Source organism: Phascolarctos cinereus, unplaced genomic scaffold (assembly GCF_003287225.1).
Source record: "Phascolarctos cinereus isolate Bilbo 61053 unplaced genomic scaffold, phaCin_HiC Scaffold_4;HRSCAF=312, whole genome shotgun sequence".
NCBI classification, from domain to species: Eukaryota; Metazoa; Chordata; class Mammalia; order Diprotodontia; family Phascolarctidae; genus Phascolarctos; species Phascolarctos cinereus.
In genome coordinates, this window is record NW_027555847.1 from 89,021,562 (window position 1) to 89,046,372 (window position 24,811).

A 24,811-nucleotide genomic window follows, 5' to 3' on the forward strand; every position below is an offset into this window, starting at 1 on the left:
CTCTCTGTTATTCTCTACTTTATGTTATACTTACTTGGAGACATTTTGTATCCCATCAAAGAACATAAGTGCCATGGTCACCACGGGCTGGATGATTTTTATTTTGTGCTCCCGTGTAGAAAGTACTTAGTAGACACTTAATATATGTTTTTCAAATTAATTTGAATTCGACTCCAAATCTTTTACTGTGTTTGGGATCTTATTCCCAGTGATGGGTATGCAGAGACAAAAATGATGCAGATTCTGCCCTCAAGGAGCTTATAGTCTACTCAGGGGGAGTGAGGGAGCTAGCCCAGAGGTCTGAAATGGGGGTTCTTGCCAGAGCCCAGGATAACAAGGTAGACTGAAATGGGGCAAAGAAGGGATCTAAACTAATGCACTGAAAAGGTGGGAAGAAGGAAAGAGCTCTCTTCCAACTAGAGGTGGGGCATCTGTGGGTCTGAGCCCAGACATATTAGTGCGTGTATCTCTAAAGAGGCCGGACTGGCCCCTCTGCCTGTGACCAGAGGACTAGGCCTCCCTCCACTTAATTGCCACCTCGGTCTCCTCCATTGTGTTTTCCAGACAGATGCAGACCCAGAAGTTTGTCGGAAGATGTGCCAGAAGAATGAGTTTGAGCCAGTCCTCTCTCTGGTGGCCTATTATCAGATGGTATGGGCTGTGGGTTGAGCTGCACAGGTCTGGGCGAGGAGGAAAGGGAGAGTTTCCAGAGACCTACTTCTGCTCTCCCTCAATCCCGGGATTCAGAGCAGGGTATCCTGGGCAGGGTAGGGGATGGGGTGAGTGGATGCTGATCAGGATTGATCATTTCTTCCTTCCTCAGGAGCACCGGGTTCCCCTCCGCCTGTTACTCCTGAAGTGTTTTGGGGCCATGTGTAGCCTCGATGCGGCTGTAATCTCTGCACTGGTCACGTCCATCTTGCCAATGGAGCTGGCTCGGGACATGCAGACAGACACACAGGGTGAGGGCAAAGGGCTCTTTGACCCTTTTCCAGCCCTCAGGACTCCTTCTCCCACTCTTAATTGCCAGGACTTTTCTTCTGCTCCCTCTTCCCCTTCCCAACCTCAGACCTGATTCTGAGAGACCTTCCCCTGAGGACAGTCCAAGGCTTCCCACCACATCCCCCTCTTCCTCCAAGGTCAGCTTGGGCCCAGACTGAGCTAGAACATTTCGCTCTCTTCCTCCCCCAGACCACCAGAAGATGTGTTACTCGGCCTTGGTCCTAACCATGGTATTCTCCATGGGGGAGCCACTCCCCTATCACCATTATGGTAAGGCTGGGGAATGTGCGTGAAGGGGGCCAGTTGAAGGCTCTGGGCCTGATGGAGCCTGGGGGTGGGGAGTGTCCCTGTCTTACTCCCAGCAAGATTTTTCTTCCTGCTTCTTCTCTAGCCTCCACCCTTGCCTTCATGGTTGAGGGTCTGAGTGTGAATCCTGGCCCTGCAGCTTATTTTCTGTGACTTCAGACAAGGCATCTCATTTTTCCAGGCCTAGGTTTCCTCATCTATAAAATAACAAGGTAGACTAGATCAGAGGATTTCACCTGGCTCTGTGTTATGGGCAACTTGGGCAAGTCTGTTGAAACATAGGGACTCCTCAGGATCATGTTTTTAACTGTGCAAAATAAAATACATAGGATCATGAAGGAAGCCAATTATATTGAAGTACAGTTATCAAAATATTTGTAAAAAGCAAGTTCCCAGCCCTCCAGCAGGAAGATCCCTAGGACCCCTGGAACCTTGAATCCTGAGGTTCTTTGCCCTGTGTTCTTCCCCAAGTCTCCTCCTCACTGCCCAGCCCGGTCTCTCCACGCTTCCAACTTCCCCATGACAGGGGCTAAGCGATCTGCCCAGGGTCCTGCAGTCTTTCCTGATCGATCACAAGGCCGTCTCTGTTCATCGTGCTGTACACCTTTCTGTGCTGAAGATATAATTCAGTAATATAGCTAAAATATTTTTCAGAGTATCAAGTGCTATAGAAATACCAGGTAGCATGATGGTGATGCTGACAATAATAGTCATAATAATGATGACTAACAGGGGCAGCTAGGTAGTGCAGTGGATAGGGTCAGGAAGACCTGGGTTCAAATCCAACCTCAGGTGCTTCCTAGCTGTGTGACCCTGGACAAGTCACTTAACCTAAGCCTCAGTTTCCCCATCTGTAAAATGGAGGTCATAATAGTATCCGTCTCACAGGGCTGTTGTGAGGATCAAATGAGATAATTATAAGACACTCAGCACAGCGTCTGGCCCTTGATAAGTGCTATATAGATGTCGTTATTATATAAGGTTTTATATTATTCTATGCCATTATTATACATAAGTTGTGCAGAGCACTTTACGCATCTCCTTTGATCATATTTGGTCCTCACAACAACCCTGTTACATCCTCATTTTACAGATGAGGAAGCTGAGGTGGAGAGAGGTTAAGAAGCTTGCTTGCGGCTGCATGGCTAGTGAGCATGTGAGGCGGGATCTTCCTGACTCTAAGTCAGTTGCTTTGCCCACTGCACCACCCACCTGCCTGTATGATGTGTGAGGGGCCCAGCCTTGGGTTGTGGGGGGACTTAGTTTGGGACTTCTCTCTGACCCTGCCAGTGATGTGACCTTAGGCAATTAATGAGGCCTCTCAGAGCCCCTGGTAACTTTTTTTTTTTAAAGTGAGGCAGTCAGGGTTAAGTGACTTGCCCAAGGTCACACAGCTAGCAAGTGTCAAGTGTCTGAGGTCAGATTTGAACTCAGGTCCTCCTGACTCCAAGGCCAGAGCTCTATTCACTGCCACACCTAGCTACCCCCCTGGTAATGCTTTTAACCCTACAAGTCATAGACCAATTTCCAGTCTGCATTAGTGGAAGAAGGTAGCTCAGTGGATAGAGTTCTGGGTCTGGAGTCAGGAAGACCCGAGTTCAAATCCAGCCTCAAACACTTCCCAGCTGTGTGACTCTGGGCAAGGCACTGAACTACTGGCTGCTTCAGTTTCCTCATTTATAAAAGGAGGGTAAGAGTAACACCTGCCTCCTAGAGTTGTGAGGATCAAATTGAATAACATGCAGATGGCTTTGTAAACCTTAAAACGCTGTGTAAATGTGAGCTGTGATCAGCTTATCCTGGCCCCAGCTGTATGGAGACCTGGATAAGACTGTTTCTCTGTAATAATTTGGGATCTTAAACTGGTGCATTTCTGGGACACAGACTCATTTTACAAAGAGCTTTCTTCACAGCTCCACGCATTTGGTGTTACTCTGAATTCCCAATGTTGATTAAACCACAGGTCTGGTCTGGCAATGTACAGGCTATTCTATTTTATGTCTCTAAGGAAATCATCGGCATATTGTAGAAACTAGTCTCAATTTTTTTTTCCCATAAATCAAAGCTCAGATGAAAAATATACCTTCCCCAAAGTCCTATCAGGAAGTGATAGGAGGAACCATATTGCAATCTAATGTCATACAGGGGCATAGAAGGTTTTTCCTTATGGATCATGGGCTGTGGGAGCTTTTTTGGGATATGGGAGTGAAGGCCTTGTACCCAGGTTGAGGGAGTGTTTGTGAGCCTGGGAAGGTGGGGCCATCAGGCAAGGCCACATCAACTCAGGAAACCATGTGCCTAGATGGATGGCAGTGTCCTCTATAGAACTAGAGAAAAAAGAGGTTTGGGTTTGGGAAGAACTGGGGGAGATTGAGTCAAGCTTGGAATACACTGAGATGCAGATGCCAGTGTGACATATCGAGCAGGCAAGTGTAGATTTGGGACCAGAGTTCTGGAGAATGGGTATTAGGGCTGGATCCATGGATTTGGGGGTCATCTCTGTAGAGGCGATAATCAGACATATGGGAGTGAATAAGATCACCGAGAGGGACTGTAGAAAGAATAGAAAAGGCCTTAAGGGCAGCCATACTTAGAAATTCAGGAGTGGAAAACAGTAAACTAGCAAAAGATACCGAGAAAAGTCCAGTTAAACGAGATAAGAATCAGAAAAATAGAGCAATGGCTTGGAAGGTGAAAGTACTGAGTAAGGACTGGATAAGTAATAATAATAATAAGGACTGAATAAGTAAGCACTGAATGCTGCAGAAAGGTCAAGAGGGATGAAGGGAAAAAAAAAAACCAAAGCCATCGGATGTAGCAGTTAAGACCCCATCAATCAATTCAATCTTGGTCCTGGAGATTAGGTCATGAAATAGAAGTTTGCTACTCTCTTTGAAGAGAAATGAGAGACGTCAGGGGTGTAAGATGACGTATGCTATCTGGGTCAAATTGTTGGTCAGTTTTGTTTCATTATTTTTCTTTGTTAACGAGGAAGGATTTGATGTGGGGATGGAGCATATCAGGAAATGAGTAAGATGCAAAAACCAAAAAGCATTGAAAAAAAAACAAAAACAAAAAAAGAGGTCATTGGGGACCTTTACAACAGGGGTCTTGTTATTGTGGTGAGGTCAGAAGCCAGGTTGCAAGCTGTGTTGAGGAGTAAGAGGGAGGGTAGTAGAAGGAGATGTATCTAGTTAAAGACAGGGAGAGACATTGTGATAGATTTAAAGATCTGAGAGGGGGAATTATCATTTCTGGTAGACTTCCAGTAAGATGGAGGGGAAAAGGCTCAAGGACACAGTGGAAGGAGTTAGCTTAGATAAAGAAGGCCAGCTAATCCTCTGAGATAAGGAGAAGTTGGGGGAAGACAGATTTTGAAGTATGGAGGATGGGAAAGTTCTCATTGGGGGGTCCTCAGTCTCAGTAAAATATATACTGATGGAGAAGTGTGATGGTAGAGTTGGGAAAAAGGCAAGAAAGGTTTAGAATAATCTTTTGTGGGAATGTGATAGAAGCAGTCAATCAGAGATGGATAAATGATTTTTCATGCACTAGTGAGGGGTTGCAGTCAAATGAAAGGAATTTGTAGTGAAGCTATTCATGTTATTTGATACATTTTCCATCAAAGTTCAGTTGCTTGTGAGTAAGAATTAATGATAGCTAGCATTTATATAGTGCTTTAAATTTACAAAGTGCTTTAAGTATATTATCCCATTTGATCCTCAGAATAACCATGTAATGAAGGTGCTATTATTATCCCCATTTTATAGCTGAAGAAACTGAGGCAAATAGAGGTTAAGTAACTTGCCTAGGATTCTCACAGCTAGCAAGTACTTAAGATGGAATTTGAACTCAGGTGTTCCTGACTCCAAAACCAGCACTTTATCCACTGGACCATTGAGCTGCCTTTTTTCTTTCTGTATTTTTTAAAAGTTTATAAAACATAGGGATTATTTGTTCTCTAAATGTTTGCTAGAATTCACTTGTAAATTCATTGGGACCTGAAGTTTCACCTCCCTTCCCCCTGCCCCACAGTGAAAGTTAATTTATGACTTTGTTAATTTTTTTTTCTGGAAATTTGGGTGTTTATTTTGTTTGTTTCCTGTTTTGTTAGCTTTAGTTACATTTTTTGTGGGTTTGCTCATTTCAGTTAGATTATCAGTTTTGTTATCTTATAATTTGGCACAATAGTTCTGGGCAGTTTTAAAAGATTTCCTGTTCACGTGTGAATTCCTCCTTTTCATTTTTGTTTTTGTTAATTTTTCTTGTTGGTCAGCTTAGCTAATAATGTATCAGTTTGTTAGTCTTTTGTTCTTTCAGTGGGCACAGTGTCACTCTCTCAAGGTGATTCAGAGAAGCTTCTTAGTCTTGACCACTCCCAGTGTCCTCTTGTCAGAAGCTGCATGTTAAGTATATTAGAGAATAGTGAAATATTGAGCCATTGTCCTTATGAATCCTCCCCTAACTTAGTGTCCCTTGGACCTTCCAAGGCAGGGTTACTTGTGGTCATGGCCAAATCTGACCATGTCATTCTACTACTCAATAAATGCCGATGATTCCCTATTGCCTTTAGGATCCAATATAAACTCCATTGTTCAACATTTAAAACCCTTCATAGCTTTGCCCTCTGGCTGTCTTATATGTTACTACACTTTACACGCTCAGCAGTTCAGTCAAACTGTCCTCGGCTTTCCTCACACATGATATGTGCTCTCGTCTCCACCTCCGCTGTCTGTCCCCTATTTCTAGAGTGCACTCTATCCTTGCTCCAGCCTCGTGGGAGCCTTGTTTCCTTTAAAACTCAGATCAAGCACCGTCTTCTACAAGAAGTGCCTCCCTCCTCCTCCCAGACTCCTTGTATTTATTTTTATGGATGTAACATTGGTGATTTTGTGTGTCACTGTTAAGGGTGCATTTGGCTGGGAGATACTTGTTACCTTCCTTTCCTCACACCATCTTTGTCTCTGGCAATTTAATCAGCCACACCCTGTTAAAATAATTTGCTTATTTGTTTAGCCTGGGAGCAATCTAAAGACCCCTCAGGTCCATATTTTCCCCTCCTGATCCCCTCCTCTGCAGTTTATGAAATACAATTTCAATAGCTCAGAGTCCCCATGTTAGGCAAATTCCTAATATTTAGGCATAGATTTCTCTCTGCCTTAATTTGAATTTGTGTTTATTTCTATCTGACCCCTGGCATTTTTATGGTTGTGGCAAAAATTCAGATTACCAGAAACATTGAGAGTAAAATCAGTCAGTAAACATTTATTAAGTCCCTACTATGTGCCCTGCACTATGCTAAGCACAGTGGGGATACAAAGAATGTGGAAAAACAGTCTTTGCTGGGGAGAGTATGTTACAGTGTTTATTAAAAAAAACAAACAAACAAAAAACTCAAGTACTGGAAGGGGAAGTTGGAGAAAGAACAGACCTTTTCTTGGGACTTCCCTCAGTCCTTGGAGAGGTTCAGGTACAACTGATAGTTTCAGCCTGAGACACCTGGAAGTGCTGGTGACCCTCCTGAATCTCTTCATTCTCTGTTTCAGCTCAGCCAACTTTCTCTTTCTCCTTTTACCAATAGCTTCTATGCTGCAGATTCTTTCTAGCTCAACTCTTGATGTCTCCTTTCTTCCTCTAAGTCTGTTTCTTTCATGCTGTGTGTGTTTCTTTAAGAACTCCAGGTGTGACTCAGATTCTCCTGTTGGCTCAAATGTTTTGGTAGTCCCAAGGCTAGGGCTGATTTTTGAGGCCAGGAGGACACGTACACTTCTGTACAAAGCCATCCATGCATCCTCCTCATCTCAAGTAGCTATGGACTGGGTATAAACTAGATCTGGACCCCATCTTTGGGCTTTTCCTAGTCAGAGACTGGTAGGGACTAAGACACATATGGATGGAAAGACACATACAAGACACACATATGTGCAGGGTGGGAAGGCTACATAGCTGTGTGTGTTGTTGCCATTTTGCCAGGAAGGTTGAGACTCATGGTGGTTGAATGGCTTGACCAATATTAAACAGCTGTTGGTTGTTGGAGCTAGAATTCAAATCCAGGTCCTCTGACTATCTGAGCACTCCTTTCTATTATACCCTTCTGCTTTCCAGTTATTAATGCTAGCTAAATATTACCAATGATTGATAGACTTAGGGCCATAACACATTCAACGACTTGAAAAACCTCAGAAGAGGGATTAGATTTGTTCTGCCTGGGCTCAGAAGAAAGAAACAGGAATGGCAGGCTGAGGTTACAGAGGCAGATTTTGCCTTGATGTGAACAAAACTCCCTAACAAGGAGAACTGACCAAAAATGCAATAAGCTGTCTTAGCAGAGAGTGAGCTCTCCATCACTAGAGATTATCAAGCAGAAGCTGGATGACCATTTGTTGGGGATATTATAGAAGGGATTTCTGCTCAGGTACAGGTTGGACCAGATGTGGCCTCTGAGCTCCCTTTAAGCCCTGAGAGCCTGTCTTTCTACAAATGAACAGGGAGGTATTTCAGTTAGGAAGAGTTCAGGAGTCTGTATTTGGGATGGTGGAGCAGGAAAGACCTTAACTGTCAGGCATTGGAGACCCAAGGCATTCCTAAAGCCCTTAGTCGGTTTGCTCAGCCAAAGTGGATTGAGTGGATGCCGTGTGTGGGGCCCAGGGAGAGGACGGGTACCACGTGTGACTTTCTGCCTTTCCCCTCCATTCAGAGCACCTTAGTGCCCATTTTGTTCAGTTCCTTTTGGATGTTGTTGAGGATGGTCTGCCCTCGGATACTACTGACCAGCTGCCTGACCTCTTTGTCAATCTACTTCTGGCCTTCAATCTGCACATTCCAGGTGAGAGAAGTCTCTTTCACCTCCAGGGGCTTAGAAACCTCTCATCTCAGAAGTGAAAGATAGCCCTCCCTCTCCTCAGGGAGCCCCTGACCTGAGGCCCTACACACTCAGTGAAGGCCTGATTAAGTTGGGGAAATAGTCCTTGAGAGGGAGGAGGGAGATATGACCTCCCATCATCCCAGATCCCTCACAACCAGTCTCTCTGAGTCTATTTTTCTTCAGACCCAGAAAATAATGTCATCATGACCACTGTCAGCAAACGTTCAAATGTCAAGATCTTCACGGAGAAGCTGCTGTTGCTGCTGAACAGAGGGGGTAAGGTGGAGAGGAGGGGAGGGCCTGGAAGCATCTTGGGAGGAGGAGCTGGGGATGTGCTGGAGGGAAATGCCTTTTTTCTGCCCTTGCCCCCTTTTCCTCCAGGGCTCATGGGGTGCTGGGGGAAGAAAGAGGGGGAAAGCATCTGGAAGGGAAGGAAGGCCCCAGGTAGTGCTGTGGGGTGGGGAGGAGGAAGGCCTTTAGATGGTGACAAGGACCTGGAAAATGAGGAATACAGTGTTCAGATAGGACTTTGTCCTGCCCTGATTCCGACCCCCATCTCCAGATGACCCAGTACGCATCTTTAAGCACCAGCCACAGCCCTCTCACTCAGTCCTCAAGTTCCTGCAGGACGTGTTTGCATCCCGGGAGACTGCTTCCATCTTTTATCACACCGACATGATGGCCTTGATTGACATCACTGTGCGGCATATCTCAGACCTATCACCTGGAGACAAGGTGGGCCACTGGTTGCCCAACTCCTGCCCGTGAGGAATTTTACACACACACACACACACACACACACACACACACACACACAACACACACACACACACACACACACGGGGGTGGGCATTGTATTGGGAATCAGGTGTACTTTCAGACCAGCCTGCACCCACTGCTTTAGGAGGATAAATTTGTTGCCCCCAAATCTATCATTTCTGTTTCAAAGCCAGGCAAGAGCTTCAGAGCTCATCCATACTTTGAAGGCTATCACTGGTTTGGGGCTTGTGCAGTTAGAATTGTCTGTGGTGGGGAGGGGAGGGTTCCCTCCCATTCCCAGCCATCCACACCTATCACCCCTCCTGCCACACAAACGCACTCGGATGCAGACGAATGATGTGACTCTCCGACCTGGCGCACCCACTGCTTTAGGAGGATAAATTTGTTGCCCCCAAATCTATCATTTCTGTTTCAAAGCCAGGCAAGAGCTTCAGAGCTCATCCATACTTTGAAGGCTATCACTGGTTTGGGGCTTGTGCAGTTAGAATTGTCTGTGGTGGGGAGGGGAGGGTTCCCTCCCATTCCCAGCCATCCCACACCTATCACCCCCTCCTGCCACACAAACGCACTCGGATGCAGACGAATGATGTGACTCTCCGACCTGGCTTCCCTCCCCAGCTGCGCATGCAGTACCTGACTCTGATGCACGGCCTCATCCGCTCCACCTCCTACCTGCAGCATGGCCACCGGCTGCCAGACCTGCGGGCCACCCTGAGGCGCATCCTGTCTGAAGAAGAGGGCGGACTGCAGAGCCATACTGACCAGACCATTGTCCGCCACATGTGCGAGGAATTCCCTGCTCTCCTCTGCCCATCCAGCAGCTAACCCTCAGCCCCCTACCTGCCTCTGCCTCTGCTCTCGGCCATCTTCCCTAACCCCAAGCCCCAGACTCCTACCCCTCAACGTCCACTCTTATGACCTGGAGACTTCTGGGTGAGGGGGCTTGATGCACTCACCCTAGGCCTTGGGGGCCCAGAATGTTTTGCACAGAGTTGCGGGATGGGGGGCATGAAGCTGAGCCGGTCTCAACCACCCCCATTCATCCCCGCCCCCCAAAGCAAAAAAACACTGGAAACATTGGGGAAAGGGCTAAGGCTCTGGGTGTTCTTTGGTACAGGGGAGGAAGGGGGAGGCCAAGAACAAACAACAGAATAGTGGAAATACTGTGGGGTTGGGGAAGGTTCTGGGTGTTCCTTGGGGGGGTGAGGGACTGATGCTCCCCCAAGGCCTCTGTCTTTCGTGTCTCTCCTCCCACTGCTGCTTATTACCTAGCCCTGCCCACACTGCTCTTCTGGCCTGACGGAGAGCATACTTGCCAAGCCCTGGCCTGACCTTATTGAGGCTGCCTCAGTTATTCCCTGCCTATTCTTCTCACTTGCCTTCTTGCCTTAGCTTTGCCCCCCAGCCTTCAGGGCCCACCTGTCCTCCCCCTCTCTCCCAGTGCCCCTTGGGATTGGGATCTAACCCCAAGTTGGGAAGGAGGCTAAGGAAGGGAGCCAACAGGCCCTCTTGTGGGCTGGGAGCTTTTGCCCCCTGGCACTCAGGGGTCCACTGTAGCCCTGCTCCACTCTGGGATGGTCTGACCAGCATCAGGTTTTGTTTTCTCTGTAAAAAATGTATGAATGTTCAAAAGGACGTGTATTTTCTTAACTGCTTATAGCACAGCCAGACAGGAAAATAGATGAATAAATTACTCACAAGCATCCCCAGGTTGTGGGACCTTCCTGCCTGGTCTGCATCTGGGGAGGGAGGAAAAGGGACTCCCACCAGGACTGGGGACCGGGAAGCAAAAACTCAGAGAATTTATAGTGGAAAGAAACCCATATATTGGAAATCATTTATTCCAAAAGGCTCATTTTATAGATGGGGAAAGAAGACAAGGGACTTTGCCAAGGTCACACAGCAAGGAGTAAAACTAAGAGTGGAATCCAGGTCTGACTAAATCATTTGCTCTTTCTTTGCACTCTCTTTGAAAGTCAGGGGGCTGATGCAGTCCTTATGGGTCAGGAGAGATGTTCAGAGGCCCTAGTAATTGTTACTTGTGTCTGTAACTGTGACCTAAGCCTTAGGGAGCCTGTTTGGGGAGAGGAGGTTGTGTCTCCCCTTCACCCTTCCTGCCACCTCCTATTTTGGGAGTGTGGAGGAACAGGGTCAGCCTTGGACACCCTCATTCAGCCTGAGGGAGAGAGCTCTGGAGAGATTGTTTCCTATGATCCTAGGGTCTACCCTTTGTCCCTTTCCCTATTTGTCCTCTCATATCTTCTTTCTATCCAGCCCCCTCCCCTTTCTGGCCTTTGGTACGGATTTCCTAACCCTGTGAAGTAATGTGTGGGGTGGGGGTGGGGGTTGGAATATCTCACAAGTATAAGGGAGGAAGGTTTCTCTTTCCATAAACTACTCAACTCCACTCTGCCCCTCAAATTGGGGTTGATGTCTTAACCATTGGAGGTCAGGGTGGGGAGATGCTTTCCTGGGAGACTAAGTTCATCTGCTTATAGCTTGTCTGTCCCCATCCCCAGTGCACCAATAAAGGTGGGAGCTAAAATAGAATTTTAGAACTGGGTGGGACCTTAGAGATATAGTCCAAGCTTTTTTTTTTTAAATAATAGAGGAAGAAACTCGTACAAAGGACATGACTTGTCCAGTTACCTGGGTAATAGTAAACAGATCCAAAATTCAAATCCAGGTCATCTGACTCCAAACTCAAGTTTCTTTCCACTAATCTAGATTATTTCTCTGCAGGTGGTATGATGATGGGAAGTAATGTTTGGAGGAGCAGGTTCATTTTGTAGCAACCCCTTTGCCTTTCCTAAAGGTGTGTGTGGAGCTGGCTCGTGCTCTGTCTCTTGTGTGCCTAAAGGCAGGGGCCAGGGATGAGTTGAGTCAGGAACATGTTACTTCCTTGCCTGTCTGCCTAAGCTTCCTGTCTCCAGAGCAGGATTCTCAAGGAGGTTCTGCTTCCTGAGCTGCCAACAGAAGCCCTCATGACTAGGCATGTGTCATATCATCTATTTTGGGCTTTCCATTTATTATCTATTTGACCTTAGGCAAGTGGCTGTTTGCTGTACCTCAGTTTCCTCATCTGTAAAATGAGGGGGTCGGACTTGGAGGGTGCCTTGGGACAGGCAGCCATCTATGCACATGACACTTTTCATAACTTTTACCAGTACACATCTCTTTTCCTGCTTTAAATTTACAAAATTTTTATTGATATCTTTTATAACACCAACGACTTCATGTCTGAATATATCCTTATCTAGGAAGTCATTCTTTGTAAAAAGAAGAAAATTAGAGGTGAAAGAGAAAGCAGTTCAGCAGAACTAACCAACATATCAGTGGAGACTGGCAATATGTGCAGTGTGCTACTCATGGTCCCCTTCCAAAGAGAGGAAGGAGATAAGTGCACATATCTGTAATGCCAGAAAAGCTCTTTTGTCATGGCCCTAATAAGGCAAGTACCACGTGGTAGGCAGGGACACACAACCTATTAAAGCAATGTTTACTAAGCACTTAACTGTGCACAGAGCCTAGTGCTCGGTGCTAGAAGGTGAAACTAAACAGAGATGAAACACTGTCCTTGCCCATTGAGAGCTTACCTTCTACAGAGCAGGGCCTAGAGGATAAGGAGGAGGGGAATATAATATGCAGACAGATCAGTGTGCTACTGGATTGAGAGTGATGAGAGTAAAGGAGATAGAGGTAGGAAAAAAAGGCCCTAAGGAAATCGGGAAGGGGAGAGAACATCCAGCTGGAGAGGATGGGGAAGACTTCATAGAGGAAGCAGAAACTGAGCTGAGCCTTAAAGGAAGGGAGATTTCAAAAATCACCACTTGAAGGAGTGCTTTTCAGGTATGGAGGCTGATGTGCACAAAGGCAGGAGAAGCTAGGTAGGACAAGATTGGAGAACACCATAATCAGACACAACTGAACAGCAGCAAGAAATCATCCATTTCTGTCAGAGTAGAGTGAATCAAAAGGAGCAGTGTCTGAGAATATGACACTGTGTTTGAGGAGATCCTTGTGAAGGAAGGAAGGCAGGAGGAGCTCAGGCAATGACCAGTGCTCTAGTTAGGTGGCTGTCTATGATCTCTGAAAGGGAAGAATGTGAAATAAGTCTAGAAAGTCAAGGTGGAGCTAGGCTGTGGAGAGCCTTGAATGCTAGGCTAAGAAGTCTGGTTTTTAGTCTAGAAACAATAGGGAGCCAAGGATGTGCAAATGCTTTGTTCTGAGTCTATTGTACTAGACAACGTCTAAAAGTCCTTTTTAACAATAAAATATATATTATTCTGTGGCTTAGCATTCAAGCGTTCTACAGCTACATGACAACTCCATTGTGGAGGTAGGGAGGAAGGCTTCATTGTTTAACAGCACATATACATGTAGCCTACATCTAAATTCTGGGGTTCCTTATCTTAACTCCCACTGGTACTGGCAAGTTGAGTTCCCTAGAGAAACTTTTTCAGTTTCTTCTTCTGGCTAGCTACATTTCCACTTCAGAGGCATAAAGATAACTATAAGGGGTTGTGAAGTTTTCTCTTAATACCATTAGCTTGAGCCTCCATGGTGTGTATTCTCCTCAATATTAATTACCAATTAGAGTTAGTCTAACCCTGACCTGGGGATTAGTGCTTCACTATCAATTTAACCAATTAACATAAATTAGCTTTTACAGAGATATTTACTGAAAGAATAGAGCAAGAATAGAAGTACAAAACATCCTCTTGAACTGGGGGTACACTCTCTGCTATACCACCTTAGTCCCTGGGGAGAGTGGGCTCAAACTTAAAGTGCTTTCTACAAAGTATTTGTCTCACCAAGTTCACACCTAAATGTGGATTAGCCAATGGATGAAGTCACCCAAGAAGATGGCACCAGAGCTGTAGGTTGGCTGAGCTTAATCCTGTAGGTGACTTCATAATGGACTTGCTGCCAGAAAACTCTGGTATGGACTCCAGTTCCTGGACCTCTAGTGGCATACTCTTTGGATCTTTTGAAGCTCACAAAGTCATATTCCTTCACCTAAGAATAGGAAGGAATTGGCACAAAAGAGACAAAAGAATGAATAGGCTGATACACTCGTGGGCATCAGTTTGGAAGATAAAGGCCTGAGGACTTCCCACCTCAAGGGTTACAGTATTTTGTCCTCCTCCTTTGAACACAGTAAACTGAGAGACACTACTGTCCTCATTGTGGTAGCTACGTGGCATAGAGGATAGAGCATTAGTCTTGAGATCATCTTCATGAGTTCAAATCCAACCTCAGATACTCATTAGCTGTGTGACCCTAGGCAAGTCACTTAACCCTGTTTGCCTCAGTTTCCTCATCTATAAAATGAGCTAGAGAAGGAAATGGCAAACTACTTCATTATCTTTGCAAAAAAACCCAAACCAAACCCAAATGGGGTCACAAAGAGTTGGACATGACTGAAATGACTGAACAACAAACAACATGCAAGGGGAAGAGCGAGAGCATTCCAGGTGTGGAACACAGGCAGAGAAAATATTTGCAGCCAAGAGACAGAGTATCTCGTACCTGGAAAAGTCAGGAGACCAGTGTCACTGGATCAGACAGTACTTGGTGGGCAATCAAGCAAAAGAAGACTGGAAAGGTGGGAGAAGGCTAAGTTATAAAGAGCTAGCTAGGTCACACGCTAAACAAAGCATTTCATGTTTGTCCTAAAGGCAATAGGAAGCCACTAGAGTTGGAGTAGGGAATGATGGCATCAGATCAGATCACTTTGGTGGCTAAATGGAGGACGGATTTGAATGAGGAGAGATTTGGGGCAGGCAGACCCTCCCCTCCCCCATCAGGCTACTTTAATAGTCCAGGTGGAAGGCGATGAGGGCCTGCCTAAAATGGGGGCATTTTTTTACCAGTCTATCCAACATCACAAGCCACTTGAGGTTCCTATATCATGACACTCTGCATCTCAGACTTTGCACTGCCCATCTCCTATGCCTGAAATGCTTTGTCCCTCATCACTACCTTAGTTAAAACAGCAGCAGCAGCAGGAGGCCTTTTCTGGTCCATCCCCTTTCCCACCAACCACATTCACCAGCCAGTTCCTTTCCTCGGAGATTACCTTTCATCTATGACATATACATATATTTCCTCCTTTCAAATGACAGTCCTTGGGGGCAGAGACCATTTTCACCCTTATGTCCTTAGCACCTACTATAGAACCTGCTACATGGGAAGCACTTGATAAATATTTGTTAACTGACAAAAGGATGTCTAAAGTGACAAAATTAAAATGAAATGAGCTCAAGCAATAAGAGGATGTCATTATGGCTTAACACTCATCAGCACTGGAAAAAAGATAACTTGAAGTTAGTCACTTGCCAATACCACAGGCAGAAATCAATCAACCTGAACAAATAGAAGTACATGCCATAATTACTACTACCCTTGGTATCCAAACATATAGAAGGGGTACTTTTATATGATGAATGGCAATTCACACATAATGAAAATTTAAATCATCTTCCTTTAAATGGTGCATAACACCAATCTGGGTGATAGACATCACCATAAGTGAAGGCCATTGAATAAGATATGGCCTCATATAAAGTTATGGTTATCACTTAAGGAGGGCCAGAGCAAGATATTAGACCAGTTGCTAAAGTCCAGAGTGCTGATACCACCAAGATTCATATCCAATAATCATTCCAGATTTTGAATGAGGCACTTTGGCCCGATATGGTTATATAAGATGGAAAGACTATGATAGCAATACTCAGATTGACAGTCTTATTTGAAAACATATATACACCCCCATCATAGAGCAAGAATTAAAAAAAAAAACCGTACCAGTGGTCCAGAGTCAAGAAGGTTTCAGCTCATTGGGATACAGTGATAGTGGAAGTTCTTGAAGGGATCTTGGTAATGAGTTAGTGCTGTCAAGTTGAAATCCAGGAAGAAACATTGAAAACTGACACACAGTTTGATGGAACAGCGATATTTATGCAGAATATTTTAGAGGAATACATGACACAGGACCCTTTGAGGCTGTTCCATCGACATGGATGCAATATAACTTTCCATCCATTTTTCAGCGGAGTCTCCCCCAATTAGAGTTTGGGTTAGGGAGCAAAGATTGTCTTGATTTTTCCATTTGTATGCCCTGCGCTAAGCACAATACTTGGCACAGAGGAAACACTTAATAGTTTTTATTCATGTATTTGTTTAGATGATGACCAAACTGATTCTACCTTATTTGGATCAGAAATCCTGGGTAGCAAGGGAGAAGATAAGTGACCTCCTGGCATGTACCTCCACAACCATAAAGAGTTAATCATTCAGCAAAGCCTCTTTGCCTAGAGCACCCAAGCTATGGGCTGGGGGGGAGGGGATGGGGAAAGACTGCAAAATGACTTGTCTTCTGATTATAGGTGGATGACTCAAAAGTCTTGATATAGGCGCATCAATTTCCTGACTTGACTTCCCAACCCTACACTAATCTGCTCTTACTAGCTATTCAGTTTCTCTGATAGACCTCACTACCCCTCCCCCACACCCACACCAGAGTTTGTCAGTAAGACAGAAATCAAGTAGAACTTGGAAGGTCTACCCCTTCTACCAAGGCCACATGACTGAACCACTATGAACAATGGCTACAGACCTGCCTCATCATTCCTGTCACACCTTCATTTCAGTGCTATGGATTGCACTTATTGCTGTTGAAGGCCAGTCACCATTTGAGTGCTAACCAAAAGAGACTAGTAGAAAGACAGACACCCCTCCCCCCCACCCCCCCTTACACACACGAGTAGAAAACGTGGTTGGAAATGTTGCTTCTGCATATCACTCCTGAGGGTGTGGAAGCTGCTGGGGTATTGACAGCTGCAGGCTATTAAAGCTTAATACCTTGTGTTAACATCTTGCGGACACTCTACGTGGGAAAAATCCGACGTTTCGGATAGGCTATAAACCCTGCATTACCCAGCCAATGGGGAAACAGGAGAGAGAACTGCCATTCTGGACTAGGTATAAAAAGCTTTGCTCCGCTGTGCGCGGTTTCAAGACGGCGGTGGCTTAGGTCTCCGCCTAAGAGAGGCGAAGGTGAAGTCCTCCCGCCCCTGGCCCGAGGAGGGCGCGGAGGGCGCGGAGGGCGCGGAGGGCCCTGGAGTCCGATTAAAAAGTTTGAGAACCACCAAGACTTCTGCTGATACTAGTTTTGGTGTATTGCTTTGAATGAAAAAGTTTTTCCCTCCTTAACTGACTAAAACATATAACCTGTGAAAATGGGGCGGAGAAGTGGGAAGTTCATGAACCCCACCGACCAGGCTCGAAAAGAAGCCCGGAAGAGGGAATTAAAAAAGAATAAGAAACAGCGAATGATGGTACGAGCTGCAGTACTAAAGATGAAGGATCCCAAACAGATTATCTGGGACATGGAGAAATTGGATGAGATGGAGTTCAGTCCAGTACAGGAGCCACAGCTAAATGAAAAGGTGCTAAAAGATAAGCGAAAAAAACTTCGTGAAACTTTTGAGCGCATTCTCCGACTCTACGAAAAGGAAAATCCAGATATCTACAAAGAACTTCGAAAGTTAGAGGTGGAATGTGAGCAGAAGAGGGCCCAGCTCAGCCGGTACTTTGATGCTGTAAAGAATGCTCAGTATGTTGAAGTGGAAAGCATCCCATTGCCAGATATGCCTCACGCTCCCTCTAACATCTTGATCCAAGACATCCCATGGCCTGGTGCACAGCCACCCTCTATTCTTAAAAAAACCTCTGCCTACGGACTTCCCACCAGGGCAATTTCTATACTTCCTTTTCTTGGACATGATGTTTGTCGTTTGCCTCCTGGAAGAAAGCCTCCTGGCCCACCCCCTGGGCCAACTCCTCCCCAAGTTCTGCAGATGTATGGCCATAAAGTGGGCTTTGCCCTAGACCTTGCCCCTCCTCGGCGAGAGGGGGATATTTCATATAGTCCAGAACTTGCTCATCAAGGTCATGATGCTGATGCTTCCAGCACCAGTGAGGATGAAGGTTATCCTGAAGACATGGATCAAGATAAGCGTGATGACAGCAGTGATGACAGTGACACTGACAGGTCAGATGCTGACAGTGAAAGAGAGGAGTTCGTGCATCGTGATGATGAAGAGAGAGAGAACAATGAGGACAAAAAGTCAGGTTTCAGTGCTGATGTTCCTAGAAAAGCACGAAAGAAAAAGAAAAACATGAAGGAATTAACACCTCTTCAAGCTATGATGCTTAGAATGGCAGGTCAGGAAATTCCTGAAGAGGGGCAAGAAGTGGAGGAATTTTCAGAGGATGATGATGAGGAGGATTCTGATAATTCTGAGTCAGAAGATACAACACAGCAGCAGCACAAAGAAAAATCTCTTCCTCATGGGGCATCCTCATCTCCTGCTTCCCAACAACAGCAACCACCTCCACAGTCTGTTCCTCCTGCTCAAATACAGGCACCTCCCATGCCAGGACCACCCCCTCTTGAATTGCCACCTGCTCCATCATTACAACAACCTGGGCCACCCACTGGCCTTCCCCCCTGGTCCACCTCCAAGGGCTACTCCATTCTTAAGACCACCTGGAATGCCAGGACTTCGAGGGCCTTTACCCCAATTTTTACCTCCTGGTCTACCACCAGGCCCGCCTCCTGGTCTTCCTCCTGGTCCTCCTCCACGAGGACCACCACCGAGGCTACCTCCCCCAGCACCTCCAGGCATCCCTCCACCTCATCTTGGTATGATGCGCCCACGTTTGGTGCCTCCACTTGGACCTGCTGCACCAGGGCTTTTTCCACCAGCTCTCTTGCTGAATCCAGGGGTTTTAAGTGCCCCACCTAATTTGCTCCAGAGACCCAAAGTGGATGACACCAATGCAGCCACCATTGAGAAGAAAGCCACAGCAACCATCAGTGCCAAGCCACAGATCACTAATCCCAAGGTAGAAATTACCAGATTTGTGCCCACTGCACTGAGGGTTCGACGAGAAAACAAAGAAGCTACTGCTATTCCCCAAAGAAAGTCAGAAGAGGATTCTACTTTACCCCTTGCCAAAGCAGTCCCTAAATCTGGCCCCACTGCTCCTGTTTCAGTACAAACCAAGGATGATGTGTATAAAGCCTTCATGAAAGAGATGGAGGGGCTACTGTGACAGCTTATGATGCCAGGGGAAGTTTTAATCCCACAAATTCGTATTAGAAAATATGGTTCATAGAGGAAGAAGTTCTTATATATTGGACTTGAGTGCAGAGGAGTTAACTTTTACTCTGTCAGAGCATTTCCTAACATCAGGGCAAGGATTGTCTTAATATTATTTAGCTTTGGTCAGAATTCACTGCACAGAAGAAAAAGATGTCTCATTCAGAGTAGACTGGTAAGCTTCTATAGCAGTGTCCCTTCACATCTCTACTATATCCATCACCACCACCATTTCCTTTTTTCTTTGAAGGCATGAAATAGACAGGATTTTAGTGTCTGTACTTTTTTTTTTGAAATCCTTTTCTTAAGTGGGTTTGGTAAACCACTGGAATAGATACTTCTTCTGGTGTTTTTTGTGTTTTTACTTCTGGTTTTGTTTGTTTTTTAACTTTCCTTGTAAATATTTTGTAACATTTTACTTGTAGTAAAATGGATCACAGCTTCATTTCTCTCCTATGGAGCAGGGTGTCTGGGGAGGACTATACATATGTATTAATTGAGATGACTTCAGTGACAAAAAAAAAATCGAATGTCTCTCATGAAAGAAATAAATGTTCTACAAAAATAAAAAAATAAAAAGCTTTTTCTCCTCATTGGAGTTCTGCCCCTGCTCGGGGGGACGGAATTTGAGAGAGGAGGAGTGTTCAACGCAGCTAGAGCCTCGACTTCGGGCTGCCTTGGGCCCCGCGAACCCCGCGAGTGCTGACCACCCCGCGAGCCCATCCGGAGCCGCTACAGTCGCCATGGCCAACTACTGGAAATCACAACCTAAGAAATTCTGTTATAATTGCAAGTTCTGGATAGCAGACAATAGGCCTAGTGTGGAACTTCATGAACGGGGAAAGAACCACAAGGAAAATGTGGCCAAAAGAATCTGTGAGATTAAACAGAAAAGCCTAGAAAAGGCAAAAGAAAAAGAAGCATCGAAGGAGTTTGCAGCAATGGAGGCAGTTGCCCTTAAAGCATACCAAGAGGACTTGAAGAGACTTGGAATCAGTTCAGATGTTACAGAAGCCAGCACACCGCAAGTAACCAACACTGCCTCACCTGTTTCATTATCAAGTCAGAAGGAAAAGAGGAAAAAAGACCTCTCCAATAGAGATTCAGTAGGAGCTTCCAAATGGGTAGAGGGCGTGTCTTCAGAGGGTTACCATTACTGTTATAATACCATCACAGGAGAATCTCAGTGGGAGAAACCGGAAGGATTCCAAGGAAAATTGAGTAAGAAATCAGCAATGCCTCTTTGGGTAGAAGGTTTAAGTGAAGATGGTTACACCTATTATTATAATACAGAAACAAGTGAATCTAAATGGAAGTAGCCTGAGGATCAAGAACAAGGTTCATTAGGTCCATTAGAAGAAAAGCCTAGATCTTCTAAAAAACCAAAACCTTATGGGGAATGGAAAGAAGTTAAGCAAGAGAATAATCCCGACGAGAAGATAGATTTGGAACTTCCAAGTACAGAGGATGAATACATATGAGCTCCAGTTGCTGATATGAGTGAGGACCCAAAAGTGACATTTAAAGAAAAAACAGTCATTTCTCTTGGAGATATGGCAGAAGGAGTAGCTCCAGTCTTCAAAAAGAGAAGACTTGATCATGGAAAATCTGAAAATTTAAAGCAAAGAGGAGGTGATCAACAATTTTAATTTAACAAAAACAGTGTCTGACCTTTTATGGACCTATTTGGACTTTAACTATTGTAAGCTATTTTGTTTGTTTAATGGTTTAGATACTAAGAATGTAGACTTCTAAGTTGTACTAGATGTGAATTGTAATAAATCTACTTTTTATTTTTGTGGAAAAAATAAAAAGCTTTGCTCTCAAAAAAAACCCCAACCAACCAACCAACCAAACAAAAAAACCCCATATAGTTCTGCATTTTAAGAAGATTGCCTGGTGGCAGCTAGGTGGTGCAGTGGATAGAGCATTGGGCCTGGAGTCAGGAGAACTCGAGTTCTAATCCAGCCTCAGACCAGACCCTTGATGCTTATACTAGCTGTGTGACCCTGGGCAAGTCACTTAACCCCAATTGTCTCACCCCTCAAAAAAGAGAAGAAGATTGCTTTGACAGGTAAAAGGAGGATGGACTAGACTGGGGAGAGATTTGTGGCAGGGAGACCAACCAGCAGACTCTAGAGATAATCCAGGCATATAGGTGATTAGGGCTTTTACCAAGATGGTAGTGGTGTCATAGGAAAGAAGAGGGGCCTATATGAGAAACGACCATATAAAGATAGGACTTGGCAACAGATTGCCAACTTAGCAATGGTGAGAGAATGAGAAGTTGAGGATGACACCTAGGTTTCAAGTTTGATTGGGGGGGGGAATATTCTCAATTTAATAGTGAAGCTTAGAAGGGTGAGAGTTTTGAGGAAAGACAATGAGTTTAGTTTTGGACATGTTGAGTTTAAGATGTCTTTGAGATATCTGGTTTAAGATGTCTTGAAAACAACTGTCTTGTTCATTCCATAGATATAAAAGAGACTTTGGAGACATCTCCCTCCAGGTCCCTCATTTTACAGATGGTATGGGGATTAGGGAATAAGCATTCCCTAGTACTGCCAAGCACTGTGCTAAGAACTTCTACAAATATAATTTCATTTGATCTTCACAAGAACCCTGTGGGATAAGTGCTATTATTATCTCCATTTTAACAGTTGGAGAAACTGAGGCAGAGGTTAAGTGATTTGCCCAGAGTCATATAGCTAGTGAGTGACGGAGGCCAGTTTTAAACTTGGGTCTTCCTGATTCCAAGCCCAGTGCTGGAATCACTAGAGCCACCAGCTGCCTCTATTGAGGACTGATGAGAAAACTGAGACCAAGGTTAGGAAAGAGATTTGTCCAAAGTCACATGGACAGTATGTAGTGGAATCAGAATTTGAATCTATGTCCTTTGACTTCAGATCCAGTATTTCTTTCCATTATTCCACACTCCTCCTTGGATGGTAACTACATCCATCATTGTTCATTACAATTACACAGACTGTTAAGCTTTCTTTTAGTGTTAACTTTTAGTTAACACTTTATTTTAGTGTTATTTTCATTTACATTATTGTAATTCTTCTATCTATTGTTCTCCTGTTCCTGTTTACTTTACTTTGAATATAAGATCCTTGAGTACAAGAACTGTTTTTCATTTTGTCTCTGTCCTCAACATCTGGAAGAGTTCCTGGAACACAGGAAGCTTATTGAACTGCACTTTTTTATAAAAGTTATCTGCTAGATTGTGACCTTGATGACAGTCAGCCTGTAGAATGCTGGCTGTTGTGTGTGTCCTGGAATCTGAACAGCTTCACTTTGGCTTGTTTATATTTTGTGTTATCCCCTTCCTTCATAAGCCTCCTGCTTCTGTGACTAGGTGGCAAGTCTGCTTCTCAACAGCAGAGGGAGTCAAAGCCCTATGCATTTGTAGGTGGGTCAGACTCCTATGTATATGTGTTACGAGAAGGACTTGAAACTTGAGCATTTGGGACACTGGAGGAAGTAAGAGCAGTGTATACCAGGCAGGGGAGGAGGGGTCAAAGATATGTGAATTTGGAGAGGAGGACCTGTGAGAGCACCTTGTGGCTATTCACACAGAAGGGTTAGGGTCTGCCTCTGTCTGGAGAGCAAGGCTGTGGGTCAGAGTTGTGTGTGTAGAGAAGGGGCAGAGTTGTGCATGTTGGGGAAGCAACAAACATTTATTAAGCTCTTTCAAGGGCCAAAGTGATGTTGCCTTAAAGTGAGGGTGGGGAGGTTAAGGAGTTGGATTTATTTGTTGGAAGGACAAACAGTTCAGGGGCCAGATTAATGAATGCTTAGAGGGGAATTGGAGGTGGGGCTGGAGCCATGGGGGAAGGTTTGGAAGATTGAGGCTGTGTGCATTAAGGAGACGGGATTTAGAACATTGCATGATAAGTACATCAGAGATACTTATCTTTACATGAAAAGTACATCAAGTCTCAAGGGACTACGGGGGTGATTAGGGCTTCCTGAGGGAGTGAGAATTTAAGTTTGGCATTACTACCACTACCACTACCACTACCACTACCACTGCCACTACCACTACCACTACCACTACCACTGCCACTACCACTACCACTACCACTACCACTGCCACTACCACTACCACTACCACTGCTACTGCTGTTGTACTATGATAAAAAATTTTTTTAAGTATATATAGATAGACAGACAGATAGGTAGATAGATAGATAGATAGATAGATAGATAGATAGATAGATAGATAGATAGATAGATATACTATGTGGCAAGCACTGTTCTGGGTGCTTGGGATGTAAGACAAAAATGAAACAAACTCCATTCTCAAGGAATTTTCACTGTATACTGGAAGACAACACAGCATGTACATATATGTAAGTATATACAGAATAAACATCTCCAGATAAATGCAAAATAAACACAAAGCAGTTAAAGAGGGAGGGCACTAGAAGTTAGGGGTGGGGCTCAGGAAAGGTTTGGGGTAGAAGGTGATGCTTAAGTGGATCCCTGAAGCAAGTGAGGGATTCTTTACAACTCTGACTACCAGGGAGGCAGTGTGGTTTAATGGAGAGAGAGCTGGCCTCAGATACAAGGAATCCTGGGTTTAAAAGCTGTCTCTGACACCTACTGGATATACGGCTCTCCTCAAGTCATTTAACCTCTCAATTCTCCCAGAAAGATCTCTAGGACAATAAATTTCAGAATAGGGAATGATCTGCTTCAATAGAGGAAATATTCTACAAAGATGAAATCTCTGGTAAGGTCATAGTTCCCATTTGTTTAACACCTCACAGTTTACAAAGCACTATCCTTAAAGCAGTTCTGTGAGGAGGTAGTGTAGGTATTATTCCCCATTTAACTCAGGAGGAAATTGAGATTCAGAAAGATTTGTCTAGTTCCACACAGTTAGTAAGAACGTAATTTGAACCCAGGTCCTTTTGAATCAAAATCCAGTTTTCCCCCCCCGTAATACATTAGGAAAAGGAAGAATCCGACCTGTGCCGACAATTGGACCTCAATACACTTTAACAGAGGCCGAGATCCTTCACGGAGTCCTTTTCTTTCCCACCCACAGCAAGGGCAACCACTAAACTGGGCTTCGGGAGGGGTCTCAGAGAGTAGCCAACGCCCACAGGGGATGCTAGTCCAGGCTCTTTATCCCCGCCCATACCTTCCCCAATCCAGGAGGTGAAGGGAGGAACACGAGCGAAGCCTCTGATTGGCTGACGATGATGTCATAGGTACCACTGCCTAGACAGCCTAGAGCCCTGTGGGGAGGGGAGCCAAGGCTTTAAGATTCCTGGATCGCATCCCTAGGATCCTGGATCTGGATTACCCACTACCTCCTCCACCCTTTCCTTGTGTCCGGACTTCTAGCGCTACCCTCCCAGCCCTTGGGTCTTGCCTTTCCCCGCCCAATATTACGCACTAAATTGTTGCTGAAGGATTTAGCGGGCCCAGGGCTAGCGGAAGTCTAAGCCATCTGGCAATCGCCTTCTTCCCCGTAAGTCCAGAAGACAAAGAGGCGAGCGCCTCTGGGGGGCGGGGTCTCTCATTGTGCTGATGAAACAATGTATTTCTGATTGGAACTTTGGATATCGACCTTCTCTTCTATTTGCGCCTCCGCTCATTAGCCTACTGGGTATGGATGGTGCCAAGAGCAGCCGCGATTTGGGAGGAGTGGGACTGTACCATTAACCAT

General features: G+C 45.1%; 1 protein-coding gene and 2 pseudogenes across 1 annotated transcript in view; all 3 read left to right on the top strand.

Moving 5' to 3' along the window:
- The window catches only part of NCKIPSD (NCK interacting protein with SH3 domain), a 30,049-nt gene extending 19,391 nt beyond the window's left edge, over positions 1–10,658 (top strand). The window contains 7 exon segments of the mRNA XM_020999118.2: positions 565–651; positions 824–962; positions 1,192–1,272; positions 8,006–8,134; positions 8,357–8,449; positions 8,736–8,908; positions 9,572–10,658. Of these exon segments, the coding sequence (XP_020854777.1) occupies positions 565–651; positions 824–962; positions 1,192–1,272; positions 8,006–8,134; positions 8,357–8,449; positions 8,736–8,908; positions 9,572–9,778 (909 nt within the window). The 3' untranslated portion in view covers positions 9,779–10,658.
- Positions 10,659–17,196: 6,538 nt separating this feature from the next.
- On the top strand, positions 17,197–19,335 carry LOC110217102 (WW domain-binding protein 11 pseudogene; annotated as a pseudogene).
- Positions 19,336–19,751: 416 nt separating this feature from the next.
- Positions 19,752–20,701, top strand: LOC110216999 (WW domain-binding protein 4 pseudogene; annotated as a pseudogene).
- Positions 20,702–24,811: the final 4,110 nt, after the last annotated feature.